This window comes from Ochlerotatus camptorhynchus, unplaced genomic scaffold, assembly GCF_037179485.1.
Source record: "Ochlerotatus camptorhynchus isolate MF236.1 unplaced genomic scaffold, CSIRO-AGI_Acam_v1.1 ptg000370l, whole genome shotgun sequence".
NCBI lineage: Eukaryota > Metazoa > Arthropoda > Insecta > Diptera > Culicidae > Ochlerotatus > Ochlerotatus camptorhynchus.
In genome coordinates, this window is record NW_027040858.1 from 5,471,555 (window position 1) to 5,495,842 (window position 24,288).

At 37.3% G+C, this 24,288-nt stretch overlaps 2 protein-coding genes across 5 annotated transcripts in view; one reads left to right on the forward strand and one right to left on the reverse strand.

Moving 5' to 3' along the window:
• The window catches only part of LOC135710128 (low-density lipoprotein receptor-like), an 852,116-nt gene that overhangs the window by 404,434 nt on the left and 423,394 nt on the right, over positions 1–24,288 (reverse strand). The window lies entirely within an intron of this gene.
• On the forward strand, positions 18,531–19,403 carry LOC135710033 (general odorant-binding protein 45-like). Its single transcript, XM_065232486.1, has one exon. The coding sequence runs from the start codon at positions 18,531–18,533 to the stop codon at positions 19,401–19,403; it is 873 nt and encodes a 290-aa protein (XP_065088558.1).

The window sequence follows — 24,288 nt, forward strand, 5'->3', positions numbered from 1 at the left end:
CCAGATAGTTTAATTAATCCCATCTTGGTGTCCAAAAAGGAACACTCACTCCATTGAGACCCCAGTGAAGCGGATATTAAGACGGAACTCCAGTCTCAAACACAAAAGCTTCGCCGTCTTATCGCTACCCATTATCAAAAGAAGCATTTTTTTTTGCCCGCATAGTCGTCGTCATTGTTGTTATCATCGTTTCCACCCAAAACGAGAGAACGTCAACAACAATGACCCACTGCCATTCACCATGTTCTGTTTATCGCACAGTAGCACTATATGGTTTATAAAGAAGAAAAGAAAAAACAGAAAGGAACGGATGGTGGGGGAATACAAAATCATTAAAATTCAAAATCTTTGTCGTCTTTATCCTGGCTGGAGCTAAGCGGCAGCGATATCCTGCGATATTCCTCAAGCGGCGAACAGAAAAGAATACACATCCGGAAGTGAACTGTCGGGAGATCCGTCCACGTCCGATAATGTGAAAATAGATTTTCTCTTCGCTTCCCCTTCGCTCCCTGCTGCGGGAGCTCTGGGGGTTTCTGACTGGTATCTGAAATCGGTGTGAAGGGTCTTCTCTTCCAACGAAGGATTTGGCATTCAAAAATGTATCGATAGTAGCGCAGTTTTTCGCCTCATTCGGAGATTAAGTTTTCAATTTCCGGCTGGTTTATCGCAGACAAACACCGGATTGAATTCCGTGGAAGCACGATGGAAGGTTTGTTCAATTCAAAACGACAAAGTCGCACTGCATGTCATCGATGTTGTTATCAGCAGTCATTATTCACTAAAACGGTGCTGGACCGAAGCAAACAAATCTCTGAAACTGCGCATTACTTGAAAGGAATAAACACAAAAATAATAATTAAACCGAATAGCGGGAAACAATTAACTGCAGCGACACTCTTGCTTGTGAGCTGAAATATGAACTAGCTTTAATACACTGACTGACTGTGCTCGCCTTATTCAAAGCATGTTGTTCGAAGACACCACAGAGAGTGTGCATTAACACAAACTGCCAACTAATTGCTGTGATTAATTAGTAGCTCTTGTTTTTTTTCTGCTGTTCTGCGCGGAATTTGCCTTGATCTGTGGAAAAGTACGCAGTTGACCTAGCAGAATGAGTAAATAATGCTGGGATTCTATTAATTAGAAACAGATATTTCACGGGAACATGGAAATCGAATGTAGTTGAAATGCCTTACATCTTCCGTTGATGATTCATCACGGTGAAATTTTCTTGGATCCATGTTTGAATCATAAGAAACAGGCAGATGTGTCAATATTTATGTCAGCGGTGCCGGTGGTGTAGTGGTAAGTGTGACTGCCTCTCACTCCAAAAGGCCTGGGTTCAATGCTAGTCGGCGCCGCACAGTGGCACGAATATGAATAAAGACGGTCAAAAATATTTTCTACCCTTTTTCGACGTTTTAGAGACTGGGTGTCTTGGGAGAAGTTGCTCAAAATTATATCTCGCATCTTTTGAAATAAACACCTGAATAATTTTTAAGCTAGTATTACACATCCAAATTCTAACTTTTTTCAGTTACGAGATAATGGTTCCATGTCTTGGACAAAGTTGTAGAGCAGTTAATTTTATGAACATTTGCTATAGACACCAAATTTCTACATCATAACTCTGTAGAGTTATAATAGATTTTCTTTTAAGACTACCTTAATATTGGTTTTTTTAGTTAATTAGTGCTTTTTTCAAATTTGATCAATTTATCATGTTCTAAGAAATTGTTGGCATCATTAAAATATACAACTTTGCTGAATACACCAATGCTTTTCTTTGAAATCAATGTGATATACAGCCCATCAAGCGTTTTTGTGACGTCATATTCAACGGCTCGAAAAGAGGGTGGGCGGGCCCTGGCGGGGTCTAAAACTGGTTGTATTTTGAAGATTACCTTATAAAATAGTACTTCTGAAAATTTCAGCGTTGGGTACTGAGGGGTACCTAGCCAAATCTCGATTCGAAAATGTCAATATCATATACAGCCCATCGGACGGTTTTGTGACGCCATATTGAACGGCCCGAAAAGATGTGAGGCGGCCCCTGGCAGGGATTAAAACTGATTGAATTTCGAAGATTACATGATAAAATAGTGCTCCTGAAAAGTTCAGTGCTGAGTTTCCAGGGGTATCTAGTCAAATCTCGAGTCGAAATAGTCAATGTTATATGTACCCCATCATGCGTTTTTGTGACTTCATATTCAATGGCTCGAAAATAGGGTAGGCGGGCCCTGATGTAGTCGAAAACTGATTGTATTTGGAAGATCACCTTATAAAATAGTACTCCTGAAAATTTGAGCGTTGGGTACCGAGGGGTACCTAGTCAAATTTCGTTTATATATATTTAGTACAAGTTATAAACCAATGTGTGCTACGAGTGTGCTACTTACTAGGGTGTCCCAAAATTGCACTATGTCTGGTAATCTGGGGGCTCACCTTCCAACTGATAGCTAAGAGTGTTACAAACAAACTTTTGTATGGCGGCAACTCTGGAAAATGTTGTTTAGAGGTCGCCCCGAAGAGATTTTTGAAAAAAGTCCATTTTTCATAGCTATTATCCAATTAATATTTTTAGTTCTTTAAATTTCAGTGAAATCTCACCCTTTTATATTTTTCTCAGATTCCCAAGGGTCAAAACTATAAGAGAAAAAATTGCTGCCGCATGTTCTGTGTCCAATTTGTTAGTTACAATTTTTAAAATTATCTAAAATGAGGTTTTTTGTTGTACATCAGTGCATTCAATCATCAAAAGTGGGTATCAAAAATAGCGCTATTATCAATCAAATGCAGCAAATATATGGGAAATTTTATAAGCAAAAACTTTGCCGAAGCTATGAAAAATGGACTTTTTTCAAAAATATCGTCAAGGCGACCATTAAACAACATTTCCCAGAGTTGCCGCCATACAAAAGTTTGTTTGTAACACCTTTAGCTATCAGTTGGAGGTTGAGCTCCCAGATTTCCAGAGTGCAATTTTGGGACACCCTACTACTTACTCATGATAAAATTTACAACTATATAAAAAATGCATTATCTTGAAATGTCATCAATGGGTTTGTTAATCAACTGTATATTCTGAACTTTGATATTTTGATCTTCTCCGCCCACACTTTGAACAATTCCATCCGACAAAGATGAATGAATTCATTTTGAACCACAACTTCAAAACAAGTTGTTCGTGAAAAAAATCTCACCTAGATAATTAAATAAACCCTACCGCTCTTTGCTATCGCCAAAACGTCAAGCGCAAAATAGCCATCTGCAGCAGCGTTCAGCGATGTGCACGCGGAAATTTCAAACATCTGTTGTGAAGTCACGTTCCATGTTCTGAAAAGAGGGTAGGGTGGGTAGGTCCAAAGCTGGAACCCTTTAGAACCGTAGTCAGACTTTTATCATTTATTCTTGTTTTCTTGAAAGTTATACCGATAGGTATTGCGAATATTTAGGTCCATATTGTATATAATAAAGGGCTAGGAATAAACCAATATTATTAGCTTGCATTATAATATTTGCAACTATCAACATATGAGTATCAATATTGCAATGAATGTACATATCAATGTAGGTACACTGAAGAACAAACACATTAAGAACAAACCCATTAAATACATCTCCAGATTAAGCTCAATAATTTAAATAATTTGCAAGCAAGCTTGCAAATACTCATTACAGCTAAAATGATATTTTTCGGATTTATGAAGCTATGAGATATTTTAATGATAATTCTTATTTACAAGATGCAAGAAAAGAAGTTAAAGTGTGTGTATGGCACATAAAACCTGTCAATTTAGCTTTCAGAGGGTCACAACCCAAGTAACATTTGTGGTTTTATGAGGGTTCTGTAGACCATGATTTAGACTTGTAGAATGCTTTAAAACCTTGATAAAACTTGCAATGTTGCTTGGGAATAGCGATTAGCTGTAACGATGAGCAACGCGATGAGCGAGCAATCAGCGATCATAAAATTGTTAGTTGTGACCTTCTGAAAGCAAAATTAACAAATTTCATTTGTCATTCACAAACTTTACCACCTCTTCTCGCTTTTTACAAATAAAAATTATCATTATATTATCCCATAGTTTCATAATTACGAAAACTAGCATTTTAGCTGTAATGAGCAATTGCAAGCCTGTTTGCAAGTTCAAACATGTGTAGGTTAAAATCATTGATTCATAACTCAATACCCACCGCTGAACTTTTCAGGAGCACTATTTTATAATGTAATCTTCGAAATTCAATCAGTTTTAATCCCTGCCAGGGGCCGCCTCCCATCTTTTCGGGCCGTTCAATATGGCGTCACAAAACCGTCCGATGGGCTGTATATGATATTGACATTTTCGAATCGAGATTTGGCTAGGTACCCCTCAGTACCCAACGCTGAAATCTTCAGAAGTACTATTTTATAAGGTAATCTTCAAAATACAACCAGTTTTAGACCCCGCCAGGGCCCGCCCACCCTCTTTTCGAGCCGTTGAATATGACGTCACAAAAACGCTTGATGGGCTGTATATCACATTAATTTCAAAGAAAAGCATTGGTGTATTCAGCAAAGTTGTATATTTTAATGATGCCAACAATTTCTTAGAACATGATAAATTGATCAAATTTGAAAAAAGCACTAATTAACTAAAAAAACCAATATTAAGGTAGTCTTAAAAGAAAATCTATTATAGCTCTACAGAGTTATGATGTAGAAATTTGGTGTCTATAGCAAATGTTCATAAAATTAACTGCTCTACAACTTTGTCCAAGACATGGAACCATTATCTCGTAACTGAAAAAAGTTAGAATTTGGATGTGTAATACTAGCTTAAAAATTATTCAGGTGTTTATTTCAAAAGATGCGAGATATAATTTTGAGCAACTTCTCCCAAGACACCCAGTCTCTAAAACGTCGAAAAAGGGTAGAAAATATTTTTGACCGTCTTTATTCATATTCGTGCCACTGTGCGCCGTCGGGATTTTCTGAGGCCTAAAATCTCTGATCACGTCTTCCTTAGGAAGGGAAGTAAATCCGTTGGTCCTCTGCTCATGGGTTGAAATACTCAGCTGTAGCGTTTTTGGCCATAGCAAAATAGAAAGCCAACCCTGAAAGCTGCTTGAAATCCTCTAGGACATAAGTTTCATCGTCCATAACAACGCTGTAATTTCGCTGCTCTGGAATATCTCTGCTCTAAGGATATTTGTTCTTTCATGAAGTTTCTTTTTAGCTTTTTAGCGAAATCTTCTTGAAGTTCTCGAAACTTCTCTAAAGTGTTTGCAGTTTCATGAAGCTTGTTGTACTACCCTGGATTTAATTGAACTTAGTTCTAAAAATGTTTAAGATTTCGTGAACTTCTAGACTTATGTGAAAACCTAAATTATTTTCTTAACATCTCTAAAGTTCTCTGATAAATTGAGAACTTCTTGAAATTTTCCGCTAATTTAGTGAAACTAATGGAACTGAACTCCCCAGAAATTTCCCTTGTTTTGGAGCTTCACTAAACTTATTTGAAGATCCCGAAATGTCCATGTAAGATCCTGAAGTTCTCGGATCTTCCCTTAAGTGCTCGAAATGTTTCTGAAAATATCTGTACTTTTTTGAAGATTTCGAAGTTATTCTGAAATTTTAGGAACTTCTTTAAGCTCCCGAAACGAAATAATTAATATAGTTCTATAATTTTCACTGAAGATCGCAAGATTTGTCGATTTTCGAAACTAATTCATAGCTTCTTCAATAGAGTTTCCTGATGTTTTAAAATCTGCCCAAAATATTTCTCAATTTCCTTAAAATTCTCTAGACCACCCTGAATATCTTAGTATTTCTGACGTAGGACTACGTCTGTGATTTCTATATGGGGGTACACTTTGTGAAAACCGAAAATGGAACATGTAACAAAATTATGAAAGATTTTGAACGTTAATAACGCAGCTGCTCCTGGACCAATTTCAATAATTGTATCACCAATCGATGAGAAATATTCCTACACATCTGTTAAAATTAAGACTTTATCATTTTTCAAAATGTCACTTTTGAAAATTGCCCGACTGTATAACTGTTGCTGATAGTTAAGATTACGACCGATTGCTTTCAGAAAGCGATTTCCCTAACACAGATTTGAAAGTTGAATTCTATTTGGTCTCACCAAACTTATTCAATCACCGTCTGGTGAGTGTTGATATTCTCCAATACACAATGAAACCCCAATAGAACAATTACCATACCCGAATGATAACCCAAATGATTGCACTATTCCACAAATGGTTTGTATGATACCCCAAACACGTCGTTAAGCAAAATAACCACACAAATTTTATTAGGGAAAGCTCCCCCAAGCAGCTAGCTATCAAGGCTGGATCAGTCGGGTCATCATCAACTAGGTTAAGACTACCTCTACCCGACGGTAATGTTGGGTTGTGTGAGCGTGCCTGGAATTCCTAAAAATCATCGAGAGAAGTCATTGTTTACAAAATCAGTTACGCCTAATTCCAGCTCTATCTAGATATGTTTAAATCTAACATACCATGTACTTTAAGGCAACATTGGGTGCAATTTCAAAAACCAAAGTCGTCGCGGCATAAAAGTGGTCTGATTTTGATCCAGAGATGATGGATTTTAGTTCTTAACACGCCAATCGATAGGATTTTTTTTCTTCGAATCTGTTTAAATTAAGACTTCATCATTTTTCAAAATGTCTCTATTGAAAATTGGACGACTGTGCAACTGTTGCTATGATAATTGAAATAATCACCGATTCACTGCGAAAAGCGATTTCCCTATCACAGATTTCAAAGTTGAATTCCTTCCGGTCTCACAAAGCGGTGTTTATTCCATCATCGGGTGGTGAGTGGTGGTGTTCTCCAGTACACAACGAAAGATTGTCTGCAAGCAGCGAGCTGCAGCCCACATGAGCATCCATAGAAGGAGGAAGAAGCCGCACCGCTATTGATCGGAATCAGTAGCTCTTCGTAAGTCGCTGTGGGCCATCTATGTTAAGCGCGTCATACTAAAGAGTATAAGCAGAGAGAACCCCGCTCAAATTCCTATTCCTACACAAAACACAAGCTCCTACTGCAGTTAACAAATAAGATTTATTATATAAGACCACGTAGTCATACGTCACCATTGCGTGCAACCCCATAGGGCTGTCGCTTGTAGTTTTTTTAAAGAACCCACAATTTTACTGGAATTGATTGAATTTCCTTTGAGTTCTACAATTATAGACTAACATTTGAAAAGGGCGTAACTCCAAAATGTAAACAAACCATATTTTGCCACATATAGAGAGAATAGAGAACTTCTCGATAAACACGAAAAAGTAGAAGAAAATATCACTTCAAATCATCAAAAATGTTTCTTCTTACATGGCGTATTTCCAACTTTCAACTCTATGATACATCTGGATGTTACGCCTTGCACCAGCACTACGAATTATATTGTTTTAATATGCCAAACGTACTGATTCTGTAGTATATAACGAGATGAACCAGCCCAAGTCTGATAGTCTCGTTAATAAAGAAAACTAAACTAAACTAAACTTTAGTATCTAGTCACACCCGGTTCATTTGAAATGCATCCGATTGATATTTCACGTGTAAACAACGAACAAAAAGAAGACCAAATAAATCTCCGGCATAATTCCACTCTCACAAAATTTGCGAACGAAGAACCAAGGCGGAACAACAAACAAAAAATCCCGAGGGTGCATTTCTACGGTGCATCACCATTCTTTATTCTCAATTTCACGACAAAGAAAACTTTTTTTTTTAGTTTTTAGTGATGCTTGATGATAGATTACACTATTAACTATATGTCAAGCTTTATAAGCCATATGTCAAGCTTTATTATCATCCAGAAAATGGAAAGTCGTGAAACAAGATTAATTTTTAGGTCATCAAAATTCGGAAGCGATTTTCTCGATATGGTCATTTTGAAGTCACGCCCTTTTCAAATGTAAGTCTAGAATTTTCGTTAAGTTTTATAAAGTTTATGAACACTCACGGAATTTTGCTTTAAATCACTTATTTTCCCTGGAAAGTCCAGCCCTGAAGTTTTCTATGCTTACCTTAGGGTTGATACATAAATTATGTCAAGCTCTAAGGGGGAGGGGGGGGGGGTCTAAGATTTTGATACAAGCATGCATTAGGTGTAGGAAAAACTTCACGATAGGGGGGAGGGGGTAATTTTTTGCTCGATTTAGCGTGACATAATTAATGTATGGGCCCTTAATTTCTCTAAATATATCAAATGTTCCGATAAATTTTCTGATATATATTTATAATTCCCAGAATCTTCTCAACTTTTCAGATCAATCATAGAACTCTCGGAATATCCCATAATTCCAAGGAACTCCTTGTTAGTCGCTGCAAATTTCCTTATGTTAATGGGATTTTTGTGATGTTATCTGATCGTCCTCAAAGTACTCGGAACTACACTGAATATAATGAAACAATCTAAAAATATCTTAATTTTTTAGAAGTTCTCTGGATTTTCATGAAAATATCGGTGCTTGCTCAAAGTTCTCGCATTTTTTCAATTAATGGAACTTCGTTAATGTTCTCTAATCAACTTAGCTAAATTTTCGAATTTTTTTTTTAGATCTATAAATAATGACTGCTATAATGCTCTTGATGATGATGCTATAATGCTCTTGAAATACTCTCACATTTTCCGAATGTTCATATAATTTTTATTGTGTTCCAGAAATTTTCTCTGAGCAAACCGAAATTTCCAGATACACCCGGAAATTTTCTTGAAACTTCTCTCAGGTTTCTGCAATTTCCTTGAATTTTTATTAACTGCCCTTGAATTCTATGATTTGTCATGATGTTCTCGGAGCTTCCCTAAAGCTCTCAATTCTAATGAAGATCCCAGTTCTGCTTTAAAATAGATGGAATTCTCGTGAACACCTTTAAACTTCCCTGGAATTCTGTGAAGTTTCTGAAATATTTCTGAAGTTTTCAGAACATCTTAAGAGTATTTTTTATTAAGGGGGGAGTACACTTTGATTTTTCAAAAAAATGCATTTTTTTGGCTTAAAATGTTTCTTGGGATGTATACTTTAATGTAGAAAAGACTCCAAGTCCGCCAGAATATTCCTTACCGCTTTACGAAGCGATTTCCCAAAACATGTACCGGCGCGCTGAGAGAGCAATTTTATCTTTAAACGCGTTTATCTCGAAACGGGGTTTTTCAAACTGGCGTGGGAAATAACTCTAACCAGTTTATCATCAAATTTGGATATCGCCTAGGTTTTCTTGTTCAGAATTAAATTCTGCTTAGGAGTACGTATCCACATTTTCGATTTTGTCAAAAATGGATTTTTAGTCCACGATTTTGTAACCATTTTTAGGGTGAAAAAATGGACTTTTTTTTTCCTAAGGCCATAACTTTTGAAAAAAAAATTAATTTAAAATAATCGGAATACGTATTTCTAACCCAAATTTCATTACTAATCAGGATTGTTGTTCGATTTATGTGCCAGGTTTACATGGAAAGGAGTATTTTCCCACGCCGTTTTCCGACTTCCGCGCGAGGACGCCCGCGCGACCTGGTGCACTGGCCACGGAGAGACGCCAATCGAGTTCAAAAAAATACAAATTGTAGTTGGAAGGATGACTAATAAATGGGTTATAACATATTTGCCCTCCCTGAGTGTTTTATTGCTTAAAAAATAACGAAAATGCCTTACTTTTTGGACGTTCAAAGTGTACTACCCCCTTAAGGGGTCGATTTTATTTCAGCACAGCATGGAATTATCCTGAATTTGTCTAAACTCACGCATATAGATTTTTTAGACAATCCAATAGTCTGGGCTAAAATTTCGAGGACTTCCGCTTAAGATCTCTAGAATTCCCCATGATCTCTAGATCTTGTTCTTCTGAGATAAATAGAACTTCTTAAAAGTTTCCACAATTTTGCTAGTACGAAACTTCAAGGCATTAAAAATGTTGTGATCTTAGACTTACTAAAATGAAGTAAAGCTGTTTCTTTAAAACTGATTGTCATGTCTTAAAAACGTTATCCGCCAAAGTTAGAGAAAAACCTGTAAAACTCAGGAAACTATATTTATCCAAATGAGTGGACACCCTGTTGATACAGAAAGACGATTAAACGTAAACAAAAAACTCTATACAAGATCGTCAACTTCGAATTGTTAAAAAAAATTAGAACAAAATGTAGTTCAGTAGAAGTTCACATTCAGTTTTAAATACACTGGAGTCGCTTTTTACGCGGTTTTTTTTTTACACGGTTTTTTTTACGCGGTTTTTTTTTACGCGGATTTCGGAATTTACGCGGTTTTTTTTTTTCGCGAATTCCGGAATTAACGCGGTTTTTTTTACGCGGATTTTGGTTTTTTTTACGCGGATTTCAGAATTTACGCGGTATATCGCTTTTTACGCGGTTTTTTCTTACACGGTCTTTTTTTACTCGGTTTTTTTTTACGCGGATTTCGGAATTTACGCGGTTTTTTTTTACGCGGGACGTATCACCCGCGTAAAAAGCGACTCCAGTGTAGTGACTGATTACAAGAAAAAGTGACATTAGTGACTTGACCTTAAAAAAGAAGATTTTTTTGTGACTTGCTTGAAAAAAATGACCAAGTCACTAAAAAGTGACTCGCTACCAGCCCTGGAATTGATGTCCCAACGATCCGATAGCGCGATTGATTTAACCCACGGTCTTCTGCTCAGTAAGCAATATCGGTCGCCACTAGACCACCGAGCTCCTCCTATCACAAAACAATAAGTCTCCGTTCAACTTTTTGTTATCCCGGTGGCGACTTCACCAACGACGACAACAACTGCTCTTGGGAAGATTTTGATATGGATTTCCGATCAACACGTCTTTCCTGAAACTCAAAAATTACTTCTCTTACGTGCCCGGCCCTCCGAACTTTTTTACGCTTTACATCATATTATGACTTTGACTATTGTTTAGTATTACTTTGAAGTTGAAGATGCTAATTTCAAATAACAGACTAAAGTGGTACTTTTTATACGATAGATGAGGAGGAGAAAGTGTAGAATTGATAGTTCTGTTTAGAGTACGGCAGTGTGAAAATTGCATATAGAGAGTAGGTAGCGAGCTAGGACAACTTTTAGGAAGGTACAAATCGGTTTTATCATCTCTCTCAAAGTCCCCCTTTGGAGAGGTATGGTGAGGGGTGTGTGTCCCACCATCACTGGCAAAAAGAGATGAACGCCGACCGCTCAAGTACCAACGGTGTGTTTGAAACAGTTCTACCGATTTTTACCGCACTTCAGTTGTTATTTGAAGGAAGGCATCCAGTCGTAGGTTTGGCACCCCTCACCATACCTCCCCAAAGGGGGAGTTTGGTAAAGAGAGATGATAAAACCGATTTGTACCTTCCTAAAAATTGTCCTAGCTCGCTACCTACTCTCTATATGCAATTTTCACACTGCCGTACTCTAAACGGAACTATCATTTCTATACTTTCTCCTCCTCATCTATCGTATAAAAAATACCACTTTAGTCTGTTATTTGAAATTAGCATCTACAACTGTCATATTATGAAATAAAGCCGATTTAAAGTATAGCTCTATACTGATAAGGAGCTTGAGATTGAACCCATAATTTTTTGCTCAATTAGCAAAATCAGTCGCCACTAGGCTACCGAGCTCCTTATATCACAAAAAATCAAGATCCAGTTCAAATTGCTGTTACTAGATTTCGGTTCCGGTGCGACCTCATTGACGACGACAATAACTACTCTTGAGAAGGATTTGATATGGACAGACTATATTCTATTCATCAAGCAAAAGATGCAGTTAAAAAGCTAAATTAAAGAAAAATAGCTGGGAAGGATCTCATGCGAATGATCTGTAACTAGCCGCCCTGTTTCATAAGCATAAAATCAATCGTTTTTCTAAGTTCATCGCTTACAAAAAGATACCGTAAAACGGGGTAGCATTGATAGTTTTTTAAAGTGTATTCCAAATATTTTTTAAAGCAATGAATGTTTTTCAATTTTTTTTTTAACAAGTACTGAAGTAGTGTCAATTCGTTAGTAATATGTTTAACATTTGCACTTTTTTTTTTGTGACCGCACATCAGTATTTTGATGAATGTAAAAAATATGCTTGAAATTCAAACAATTTAGTTCAAGAAATATGAAATTTTTGATGAGTATATAATCAGAAAACATTATAAGCAATAAGAATACAACATTAAATTAGTGATGGCTATATCTTAAATACATTTCGTAAGTGATGGATTGATTGCTTTTTCAAACAAACGAAAAACAAGAATATGTTTTTGTTCATTAATTTATTTGATAAGGCTCAATTGAATTAACTTTACAGAGCCGAGGATTCTTGGTCACTATACAATAAATCTTAAAACTATAGTCAAAAGGTATAACACAATAACAACACTTTATCGTCCTCTATCCAAAAAGCCCCCTCCATCAAAACGGGAGCCGCTTCCAGTGGTTTCATTGTATGGCAGTATCGCCAACGGGGGTCAGAGCGCTTCCATTGCATCAACGTGGTCATCACGAAACGGTTGCTTTCCAAAGTCGACGACGCATCGACCGAAAGAACTGCTGATGAAGAACAATTAGGAAGACCACACAATGGTTGCTGCTGAAGACGATCGTGTGGCACACATCGAGATTGGCCTGCTTCTGTCGACAGCCGAGTGAACACTGAATACTGTTTTTTTTAATATGTTTGAAAAATATGTAACACATGCTATACAAAAACTCTATACGATAGCAACGGAAATACCATAACAATATGCAACCAATGTTTCCAATTCGGAAGAAGCGCAGAGAGTAAATTTAATCATTATATTCTAATATCAAATTCACCCGGATAATCAAAGATACCCCGTTTTACGGTATATACATCCTAAAACAAGTAAACTTTATCGCGTCGTTAAAAATTGACGCATAAAAATCGTAAATTAGGCCTTAATTAAGGAGATAAACGCGATTGAACTTTTATTTTGTATGGAAAATATGGCTCGAACGAAAACGAGAATGTGGGTGTATAAAGGGTGATACGGTCAAAATTTGGTCAAGGGAAAACGCGTGTAAATCGGTGAAATCGTTTATTTAAAAAATCAAATTAAATTTCTTTTTCAAGTTCAATTAGTATAAAATTCAGGAAAAATATTCAGTTAGGCTTCCGCTTTTCTAAATCCGAATTGCCGGGCCTTACGCTTGACCCCTGCCATCAGAATTTGTACAGCCACCTTGTCCACCTTCTTCGCCGCAGAAAGCCAGTTTGCCTTGAACTGCTGCTCGCCCTTAGCAGTTTTTTTGGTCTTCTTTAGGTTCCGCTTGACAATAGCCCAGTATTTCTCAATTGGGCGGAGCTCTGGCGTGTTGGGAGGGCTCTTGTCCTTGGGAACCACCTGCACGTTGTTGGCGGCGTACCATTCCATGGCCTTTTTACCGTAATAGCAAGATGCCAAATCCGGCCAAAACAGTACGGAACAACCGTGTGTTTCTTCAGGAAAGGCAGCAGACGTTTATTCAAACACTCTTTCACGTAAATTTCTTGTTTGACAGTCCCGGAAGCTATGAAAATGCTGCTTTTCAAGCCACAGGTACAGATGGCTTGCCAAACCAGATATTTCTTTGCGAACTTTGACAGTTTCATGTGCTTGAAAACATCTGCTACTTTTCCCCTTCCTTTTGCCGTATAAAACTCCTGTCCCGGAAGCTGCTTGTAGTCGGCTTTGACGTAGGTTTCGTCGTCCATTACCACGCAGTCAAACTTCGTCAGCATCGTCGTGTACAGCCTCCGGGATCGCGCTTTGGCCGTCGTATTTTGTTTATCATCGCGATTTGGAGTCACTACCTTCTTGTAAGTCGATAGTCCGGCTCGTTTTTTGGCTCGATGCACGGTTGTAGACGATACACCCAGCTTATTTGCGGCATCTCGGAGAGAGAGGTTAGGGTTTCGCTTGAAACTACCGGCAACTCTCTTTGTCGTCTCAGCGGCTTCCGGTTTTCGATTTCCCCCCGATCCAGACTTCCTGGCTGTCGACAAACGTTCCCCAAACACTTTAATTACATTTGTAACGGTTGATTTGGCAACTTTTAGCGATTTTGCCAACTTTGCGTGCGAGTAGCTCGGATTTTCGCGATGCGCGAGCAAAATTTTGATACGCTGCTCTTCTTGCTTGGACGGCATTTTGACAACTGAAGAGTGAATTCCAAAATCAAAATAGGAGCAACATTCTACACACACACACCTTCAAAATGAGGGGTGTTCAGGTTTTTTAAATGCAAAATTGAAAGAAATACGTCAAGTTGATATTGACCAAATTTTGACCGTATCACCCTTTAATAGAAATCTAAAGATTTTCTATCATCGAACGGCTGAAAATAAATTTCAATCAATAAACTCAACTTGAACGAAGGCTGAAAAAAGTAAATCCTAAGATGCTCCATCATCGAAGAGCTGAAAATAAGCTTAAACAATTTAATTCAATAGATCTAGCCTGAACAAAGGCTCAAACATATTTATCATTATTATATAAATCCAAAGATTTTCCATCATCGAAGGGCTGAACAAGTAAATTAATAAACTCAGCCTGAACGAAGGATGAAAAAGTTAATCTAAAGATGTCGAGGAGCAGACAATGAACTTAAATAAGTTGTTGTTGTTGTTGTTTCTTTATTAAGGAAACTTCTGATAAACTTAAATAATTTAAATCAATAGATCCAATGGCAGTTTAGTAACATCTTTGTCACAAATGTTTTGCTGTTAATTCTAAAGCTACACGAAAATTTGCTATGAATCGTATTATTATCATTAAAGTAGATTTTCAATTCAATTAAAATCAGGTTTCCAGAAATTCCAAATTTCAGCAGTCATGAAAGTCGATTCTGACTCGGACTTCAACTCCCAAAGCCCTGCCATTTTTCAATCCGATTTTAATTTCAACTTCCAGTTGCCAGTTTTTGTTCGAATTTCGATTTCAATATTTTCTTTCGATTTCCCAGCTCAAATAGAACAGTCAATCGTAGCATACTTATCCCAGCTTCAAAAGATCCTCTTCTTTGTAGTCATCTCACTTTGCGACAGTCCCCATGTTCCATTCTTCCCCAGGAGAGAGGGCGTCATTTTTCAACTCACTTCAGCTAATGACACATCGAACATGACACGGTACAACTTCCTGCTTTGCAGCCTCAGCTATGGCGACCGGCTAGAAAGGACTCCATCCAGGAGGGCCCAAGGAAAAATGTTAGTTTTGCATACGGAAGCTCACATTTCCACATTTTCTATTCATGTATGGACGACGACGACGACGACGATAATATTCGTTTGTCGATTTCCGCATCGTTCATCTGCAGCTGAGAACGGAAATGCACTCTGCTAAGCATTTCTTCGAATTGAAACATGTAGAAAAATCGTTCTATTCGTCGTTTTTACCCCCTTCCCAAGTCTGACAATAATAATCTATTGTTGGCTGGTTCTTCCGAACGAAATGCTAAGCTAGAACGACGCAATAGACACACCCACACACAACAAGCATCAGGGATGATAAAGCGGTACCAACCTGTCCAGGTTGCCATCCTGCCTTCCGACTGCTGCTCACACATGCGAAGAAGACTTGCCATTTCGCCATTTCAGGTCGTCTGGCTGGAGGAAAAAGTTTTGGCTCGAATAAAAGACCGACCGAGGAGCAGGAGGATGCATCCGGAAACGAGCCACGTGAAAAATGCTCCATAATGACAGGTGGTAAATGACAGGAAGTTTGCGCCAAACTGCAACTACTAGGTGGTCCTTTTCTCCATTTGCCGATCGAGTGCGTCTCCACCGTAGTAGCGTAGGTACCTAGTCTTCGTTGCAGTCAGTCAGTTCGGGTCATTGATTAATGGAGAGAGAAGAAAGTTTTGCTGCCATTCCTGGCTTGATGCCGAAATTAACTTCCGTCAGTCACGGTGCCTGCCGGAGAAGAGCAGTTGGTAGGGAAAAGGGCGAGATAACAAATTTGTTTTCCCTGCTGGAGGAGGCGGATCACGGCATTGTTGATGAGTGCAAGGAAGTTTGGTTTGGTATTTTAAAATAAATTTGTCAAGTTTGGTAGCAATCCGAGGACAAATACCGAACACCATGGACAATGTGAGTATCAAAAGTATCGCTGATTTCTATAAAATCAGATCATGCCAAATGAGCAGAGCGACAATGGCCACCCAATATCCAGGAAAAGAGGCCAATCTCTGATTTCAACAAGACCGGACATTCGAAATATCAAAAATTTTCAGAAATTCATAGACAATGGAAATGGAATGGAAATGGAATGGAAATGGAATGGAAATGGAATGGAAATGGAATGGAAATGGAATGGAAATGGAATGGAAATGGAATGGAAATGGAATGGAAATGGAATGGAAATGGAATGGAAATGGAATGGAAATGGAATGGAAATGGAATGGAAATGGAATGGAAATGGAATGGAAATGGAATGGAAATGGAATGGAAATGGAATGGAAATGGAATGGAAATGGAATGGAAATGGAATGGAAATGGAATGGAAATGGAATGGAAATGGAATGGAAATGGAATGGAAATGGAATGGAAATGGAATGGAAATGGAATGGAAATGGAATGGAAATGGAATGGAAATGGAATGGAAATGGAATGGAAATGGAATGGAAATGGAATGGAAATGGAATGGAAATGGAATGGAAATGGAATGGAAATGGAATGGAAATGGAATGGAAATGGAATGGAAATGGAATGGAAATGGAATGGAAATGGAATGGAAATGGAATGGAAATGGAATGGAAATGGAATGGAAATGGAATGGAAATGGAATGGAAATGGAATGGAAATGGAATGGAAATGGAATGGAAATGGAATGGAAATGGAATGGAAATGGAATGGAAATGGAATGGAAATGGAATGGAAATGGAATGGAAATGGAATGGAAATGGAATGGAAATGGAATGGAAATGGAATGGAAATGGAATGGAAATGGAATGGAAATGGAATGGAAATGGAATGGAAATGGAATGGAAATGGAATGGAAATGGAATGGAAATGGAATGGAAATGGAATGGAAATGGAATGGAAATGGAATGGAAATGGAATGGAAATGGAATGGAAATGGAATGGAAATGGAATGGAAATGGAATGGAAATGGAATGGAAATGGAATGGAAATGGAATGGAAATGGAATGGAAATGGAATGGAAATGGAATGGAAATGGAATGGAAATGGAATGGAAATGGAAATGGAATGGAAATGGAAATGGAATGGAAATGGAATGGAAATGGAATGGAAATGGAATGGAAATGGAAATGGAATGGAAATGGAATGGAAATGGAATGGAAATGGAATGGAATGGAAATGGAATGGAAATGGAATGGAAATGGAATGGAAATTTAATGGAAATGAAAATTCCATTTCCAAACAAATCAGAATTCAACATAAAGAACATGCAATTGAAATTGGAAAATCTAATTTCCTCTACCAAAAAAACAAACCCACCTGCTATACTTGCAATAGCTTAACCGTACCTGTTATTTCCAGTCAGAAGGTGGATCAACATAATCCTGTTGCTCTACGTCATTGTTAAAACCATTCAACTCCTCCGATCCAATAAAGGAGATAAAACCAGTGAAAGAGTCGTAAAATATGTGGGATAACAGGCATAGATAACAAGACATGTAGGTACTGGGGCCATATGTTTTCCCTTTGCCCCCCCCCCCCTTCCCGCCATCCCACCAACCCGGGAACAAATCAACATCTTACTCCCGAACAGAATAGAAAATTTGTCGCCTCCCATCCAATACGCCCCATAAGCGCGATTGAGCTGTCTTTCCCCCCGAAGGGAATTAGCCAAGTTAGGCAGTAGGTGGGTGTGTAGCATATCGAAAGAGACAGGATTTCACGGTTGTCCGACCTTGGATGTGCCAGTCAGGAAATCTTGATCTTTATTTATTTCAGTACACCTCACTGCCAGCTCTGCAGGTGCCATTTGTCGCAAGGTATCTTCTCCCGGAGTCAGAGCGGGATCAAGGTAGGCGTGTGTAAATTTAACACCCAGAAGGGAAAATCCTCTGATCTGGAGCTGGTTTGGTTTGGAACACAAACCAAGGCCTGCTTTGGCGAGGGGGCGTAAAATTTACGGCTGCGGATTTCCGGAAAGCGTTCCCCGAAAGCTTTCGAATAAATCGTTTCTGGTTGTTAATGCTCTTGCTGCAAGTATCACACCGGAAGCGGAAGCGAATGATGAATGCCAGCTACGTGTCTTATCACGGTTGATTGAACGTTGATTGCATTTTCAGGACGGTGGCTAATAAATGTCACCGCGGGAAGGCAGGTGAAATACACGTGCTGACACGTGGAATGACAGATTGATTGCCATGCTGATAACGGCGAAGAGTCGTGCGTGCGTCGTTGCTGCATTCAAAACAAGGTCAGTAGGGGCAGAGGTTTGCTAAACATTCTTGGCAGGTCCGTTAGTTGTTTTCGACTGGGACGTGCTCCAAGCATGCTTCTGTGCTCATAAATAACACTGCGCTTATCAGCCCAGGTCATCAGTAGACACAATGGCTCGGTTCGTAGGCTGTTTTCTTGCCGTTTGGGCATCGTTGGTGCTATCCAGTTCGGCTCAGTATCTCCAGAATGAAGGCCTACTGCAGGCTCAGGCAACGTGTGTGGAATACCTCGGAATATCGGAAACTCGCTTGGCGCAGTACAACATCAGTGTCTACCCCCCGGATCGCGAAACAATGTGCATGGTACGATGCACTGGAATCGTTCTTGGCTTCTGGGACGACGAGCAAGGCCTACTCATTGACGGAGCAAAGCAACTTTTCCCGGACTCCTGCGATGTGGAACTGATTTCACAGAAAGTGCTTCAATGTGCCGAACGCAAGTTGCTATCGTGTGACCCCTCGGATGCTTGCGCCAGAGCCTACTACTCCTTCCGTTGTGCCATGCGCAAATTTGAACCATCCGGTTCGTCGTCTACCAGTCGGAAACTAACGGCGGAGAAATTCCTTAAAGCGTTATTCACCTGCTCCAAAATCCTACGTATCCCGCAGGATCATCTGAAGCTCTACAATCAAGGCGTATTCCCGGACGATGCGGAAACTCGTTGCCTCTTCCGTTGCGTTGGAATTCGTCTGGAGCTATACAGCGATACCACTGGGCCCAATCTGGAGCGACTGCACGCCGAGTTTGCCGAAGATCAACCCTCGGAGGAGTTCAAATCGAGGGCCAGGCTCTGCATCGAAGCCAACCGCCCCTTGATCCAGGACAACTGCACAGCGGCCTACCGGAATCTGTATCTCTGCTTCCGGGAGCACTTCAATGCGTTCACCACTCAAAATCGACAAGCTCTGCTGAGCCACGCGTCGAGTGCACCATCCTACAGCGACCTGCAGACCGATATGCTCTTGTACAACGATGACATTTAGACAATAAAAACCAGTTCCTTCTATCAAATGTTTCCTTCTTTGTTATCCTTATGAATTTGCATATTGTGTGGCAAGCACATTGAGACTCTAGGCCCAGGGAGGTCGAGAAAATTTTAATCCCGAAAGATTTCCCCGACACACTGGGAATCGAACTCGCTACTTTGGCAATACCGTGCCTTTACTGACTAGGCCATCTGAGACACTCTATTACCACCCAATTCTCTATTCCCAATGCCCAAATTAAAATTGGAATTTGTAAATTGAAATTTGGAATTTGTAAATTGAAATTTGGAATTTGTAAATTAAGAATTGAAAATTGGGAATAGGGTATTTGGAATTTGGAATTTTGAGTTTAGAGATTGGAATTTGAAGTTTGGAATAGAGAATAAGCAGTTGGACATTGAGTATTTTGAGTTTGGAATTTTGCACTTTTAATTGTGAAGTCAGAATTTGGAATTTGGACTTTAGAGTTACGATTATGAATGGGAAATTCCGAATAAGGAACTACGAATTGTGAATTGAAAATTGGGAATTGATAATTGAGATGGGAATATAGAATTGGGAATTCGGAACTGGGTAAAAGGGAATAAGGGGTAGTAAATTGGGATTTCGGAATGGGGAACTTAAAATTTGGAATTTATTCATTGTGAATTTGGATTTGGGAATAGGAAATAAGGAATATGGAAGTTGGAATTTGGAATTTGGAGACTGGAATAGAGAATAAAGAGTTGGAAAATAAGGATTAGGAATTTGGAATTTGCACTTTTAATTGTGAGTCCATAATTTTGAATTTGGAATTTAGAATGGGGAATGGCAAATAAGAAACTACGAATTGTGAATTGTGAATTAAAAATTAAGAATTTTGAATTGAGAATCAAGAATTGGGAATTGGAAACTGGGAACTGGGAATTGAGAATTGATAACGGGGAATTTAAATATTATAACAAGGAATAAGGAATAGGGAATTGAAAATTGGAAATTAGGAGGAGGGAATTTGGAATTGGGAAATATGAATGGCTAATTGACTAAAACGCTAGAACTATTCCACAGCCGCAGACAGTATTTGAGCAAAGTCAAGCGCACACTTTTTGCCTGTAGATTTAAAGACATGATTCAAATATCCGCGTCCATCGTACGGCTTAGGCAGAGAGTGTGAGTTTGACTAGCAGTGTCGCATTAATGGCCCTTGGCTCATTTTTATCTTCTATTCAATTATCATACTGCCGCACTCTAACGGAACTATCTACCTACCCTCTTCTAAGGCCATTCTCTACTCTAGCTAATAAATTATCACACTAAAGCTTCATGTTAGATAGCATTTCCAACCAACTCTGAAAATCACAAACTTCGCGTATGAAGTGACATAAAAACACTAAGAATGAATGGGAATTGCAAATTTAAAATTTGAAATTTTAGCAAAGGAATAGGGAGTTGTAAAATAGGAAATGGGAATAGAGAAGTGGGAACTGAAAATTTGCAAATAAAGAATTTGGAATTGAGAATAGAAAATAAGGAATTTGGAATATGAAATTTGAAATTTGAAGACTGGAATAGAGCATAAGTAGTTGGAAAATGAGGATTTGGAATTTGGAATTTTCCACTTTTAATTGTGAATTCAGAATTTAAAATTTAGAGATATTAATGGGGAATTACGAATAAGGAATTATGAATTGTGATTTGTGCATTTAAAAACCGGAATTGGGAATTGAGAATTGAAAATTGAGAACTTGTAAATGGGAACTGGGAATCGGGAATTGATAAATGAGTACATATTGAAATATTATGACAAGGAATAGGAAATTGTGAGCTGGAAATTTGAAATTGGGAATTGGAAAATATGAATTGCGAAATGCAAATTGAAAATTGGAAATTTTAACAAGGGAATTGGGAGAATAAGTGAGGAGCTGAAATTTATAATTTTGCACTTTTAATTGTGAATTCAGAATACGAAATTTTGCATTTAGAGTTATGAATGGGGAATTGCGAATAAGGAATTACGAAAACTGAAAATATGGGATTGGGATTTGAGAATCGAGAATTGAGAACTGTTCATTTGGAACTGGGAACTTGGAATCTTCAAATTGATTGGCAATTGAAATATTGTGAATCTGGAATTGGGAATCTGGAATTGGGCATTGAAAAATATGGATTGAGAGTTGCAAACTGAAAATTGGAAATTTGTAAAAGGGAATTGAGAATCGGGAATAAGGAACTGACAATTAACGATTGAAAACTTGCAAATGGCTATGGATTACCGTAAGTTGATTGAACTCACAACTATTGACAGCATGGCGCCACCTTTTGGGAAAAAGTTTTAAAAATATAATCTTCTTCTATATCTATAAAAATGAATTTCTGTCTGTCTGTCTGTCTGTCTGTCTGTCTGTCTGTCTGACCCTTATAGACATGGAAACTACTGAGCGATCGGCGTGATAATTTGTATGCAGGGGTTTTTGGGGCCAGGAAAGGTTCTTATGATGGTTCGAGACCCCCCCCCCTTGATTGGGGGGGGGGGCTCCCATACAAATGAAACAGAAATTTCTGCATAACTTTAGAACTAATCAATTAGAGATGAACTAGCCTAAGGCTAAAAATCTCTTAAATAAAGAATTAAAAAAAAAAAAAAAAAGAACTAATCAAACAACTGGAACCAAATTGGAGGGGGGGGGGGGCTTTGTACAATATAGCATGCTTTTTTTCTTTTTGAATCGGCGCGTAAACTCAAGCTAATATTGAATGTCGAGCAAGGCCGGGCATACTCAGCTAGTGTACTATATAAAGGCATCAACAATTTTTCTAAAATATCGATTTTGGGTGCGAAAACAGAAAACAATATTTGTTTAGCCAATTACGTAAAAATTTAAGCTATTAAGTGTTCCGAACATATTATTTTAAAATGGTTCAAATTTTGTGGAAATTAACATTTTTCGGTTTACTGCACACTAAATAAATCGCCGTAACGTTTTTTTTTACTAGCGACATCTGTTGCGATAGATATCCTTGATATTAACCCACTGAGAATTGAAAATATGGAATAGGGATTTGGAGATTGGGTAAAGAAAATTGGGAATTGGAAACAGGTAATTGGGAAAATGGAAATTAGGAATTGTAAACTGAAAATTGAGAATTGGTTATTGGGAAATGGGAATTGAATGTTTTAAATTTGGAATTGAAAAATGTAAATTGAGCATCGTGAATTGAGATTTGCTTACTGGGAATTGAAATTGGGAACTAAAGGTGGGAATTTAAAATTGGGAACCGAAAATTGGAAAATAGGAATTGGGAAGTGTTGAATAATTTTGAATTTTCATCTAATTTTAAGATTTTCGAATTAGAGAATTTTCCATTGGCAAAGTTTGAATTCATAGATTTGAATTTTAAGAATTTTGAATTTATATAAATTAAGATTTACATAGTTTTGAATTAAAAAAATTGTGGAGAGTTTATCTAATCGAAGCTTAGATTTTAAAAATTATTCTTTTGATGAATTTTTAATTTTTCGAACTTTAGAATTCTGGATACATAGAATTTTTAATTCACAGAACTTTAATTTTTAGAAAAGATAATATTGAATTTAGAGAATACTGAATTCAGATAAATTTGAAGTTAGAGAGCATTAAGTGAATTGTAAAATTATTGAGTTCAGGGAAATGTGAATTAAAAAAAAAGTGAATTGATATAAATGGAGAGCCTTGAAATTAAAAAAATTGCATCGCGTTTTTGAAATGTTGCTCTAGAATTTTGAAAATTTTTATTTTATAATATTTTGAATTAAGATTATTTTGAATAAAGTATAGTTTTGAAAGAATAGAATTTCGTATTTAAAAAAATTAATTTGGGGTGATATTTAATTTTAAATTTTTCGGAATATGAGAATTTTGAATTAAGCGCATTTTGAAAGAACTTTAGATTAACTGAATTTTGAATTGTGTGAATTAAGCAAACACATTTGTTTTAATTCATAGAATAGTTAATACAGAGAAATTTGAAATTGAAGAGCTTTGAATTTAACACAGTATTTTGTGTTATTTTGTTGCGAGAACTTTGAATTCAAAGAATTTCTATTTCAGTGAAATTTGAAATTGGAGAGCGCTGAATTAAGTGCATTTTGCATAAATCTTCGTATCTGTCAATGATAAGCAAATAACGTAGTGGAATTAAATAGAAATTACTAATCGTTCTCTATCTCTCTCTTTATACAAGTATTCCACTAAGGCACCCACATTCATCAGGATGCATTTTGCATTTAGTGAATTTTGGTGTTACAGAATTCAAGGCAATTGGAATTTAGAAAATTTTGTAGAAAAATAAATGAATTTAGATAATTGGAGAGCCTTGATGAATAAAAAATTGCATTGAGAGAACCTTGAATTTAGTTTATCATGAATTTAGTGATTTTCGCATCCATAAAAGTTTTACAAAAGAAAATGTTGAAGTTAAAAAGTTTTAAAAATAGAGATAAGATTAGATTATATTAGATAAGATAGAGAATTTTGTTAATTGAGAATTTAGAATTCAGCGCATATTGAAGTAAGAGAGTTATGAATTCAGAAAATTTTCATTTATGAATATCTTACTTTTCAGATTTAAAGAATTTTTAATTGCGAGGATTTGGATGTTTTTTTTTTAAATGTAGAAAATTATGAATTTAGATAAATTTAAGGTTAGTGATCTCTGAATTAAGAGAAATTTGAATATTGAAAAAAAAAATTGTTTCTTTATTAAAGAGATTTCCAGTCCTAGGCTACATAGAAAAAAATGATTCTAGTAAATTTTGAATTTAAAGAATTTTGAGATTAGAGATTTTCGATCTGGACAACTTAATTCAGATCACCGAAGTCGGTAGAATTACCGGGGTTTTCAACAGTAGAACAAGCCAGTATTT

Excerpts from the sequence above, each read along its gene's own strand:
- LOC135710033 (XM_065232486.1), top strand. The coding sequence starts at position 18,531 with ATGGCTCGGTTCGTAGGCTGTTTTCTTGCCGTTTGGGCATCGTTGGTG.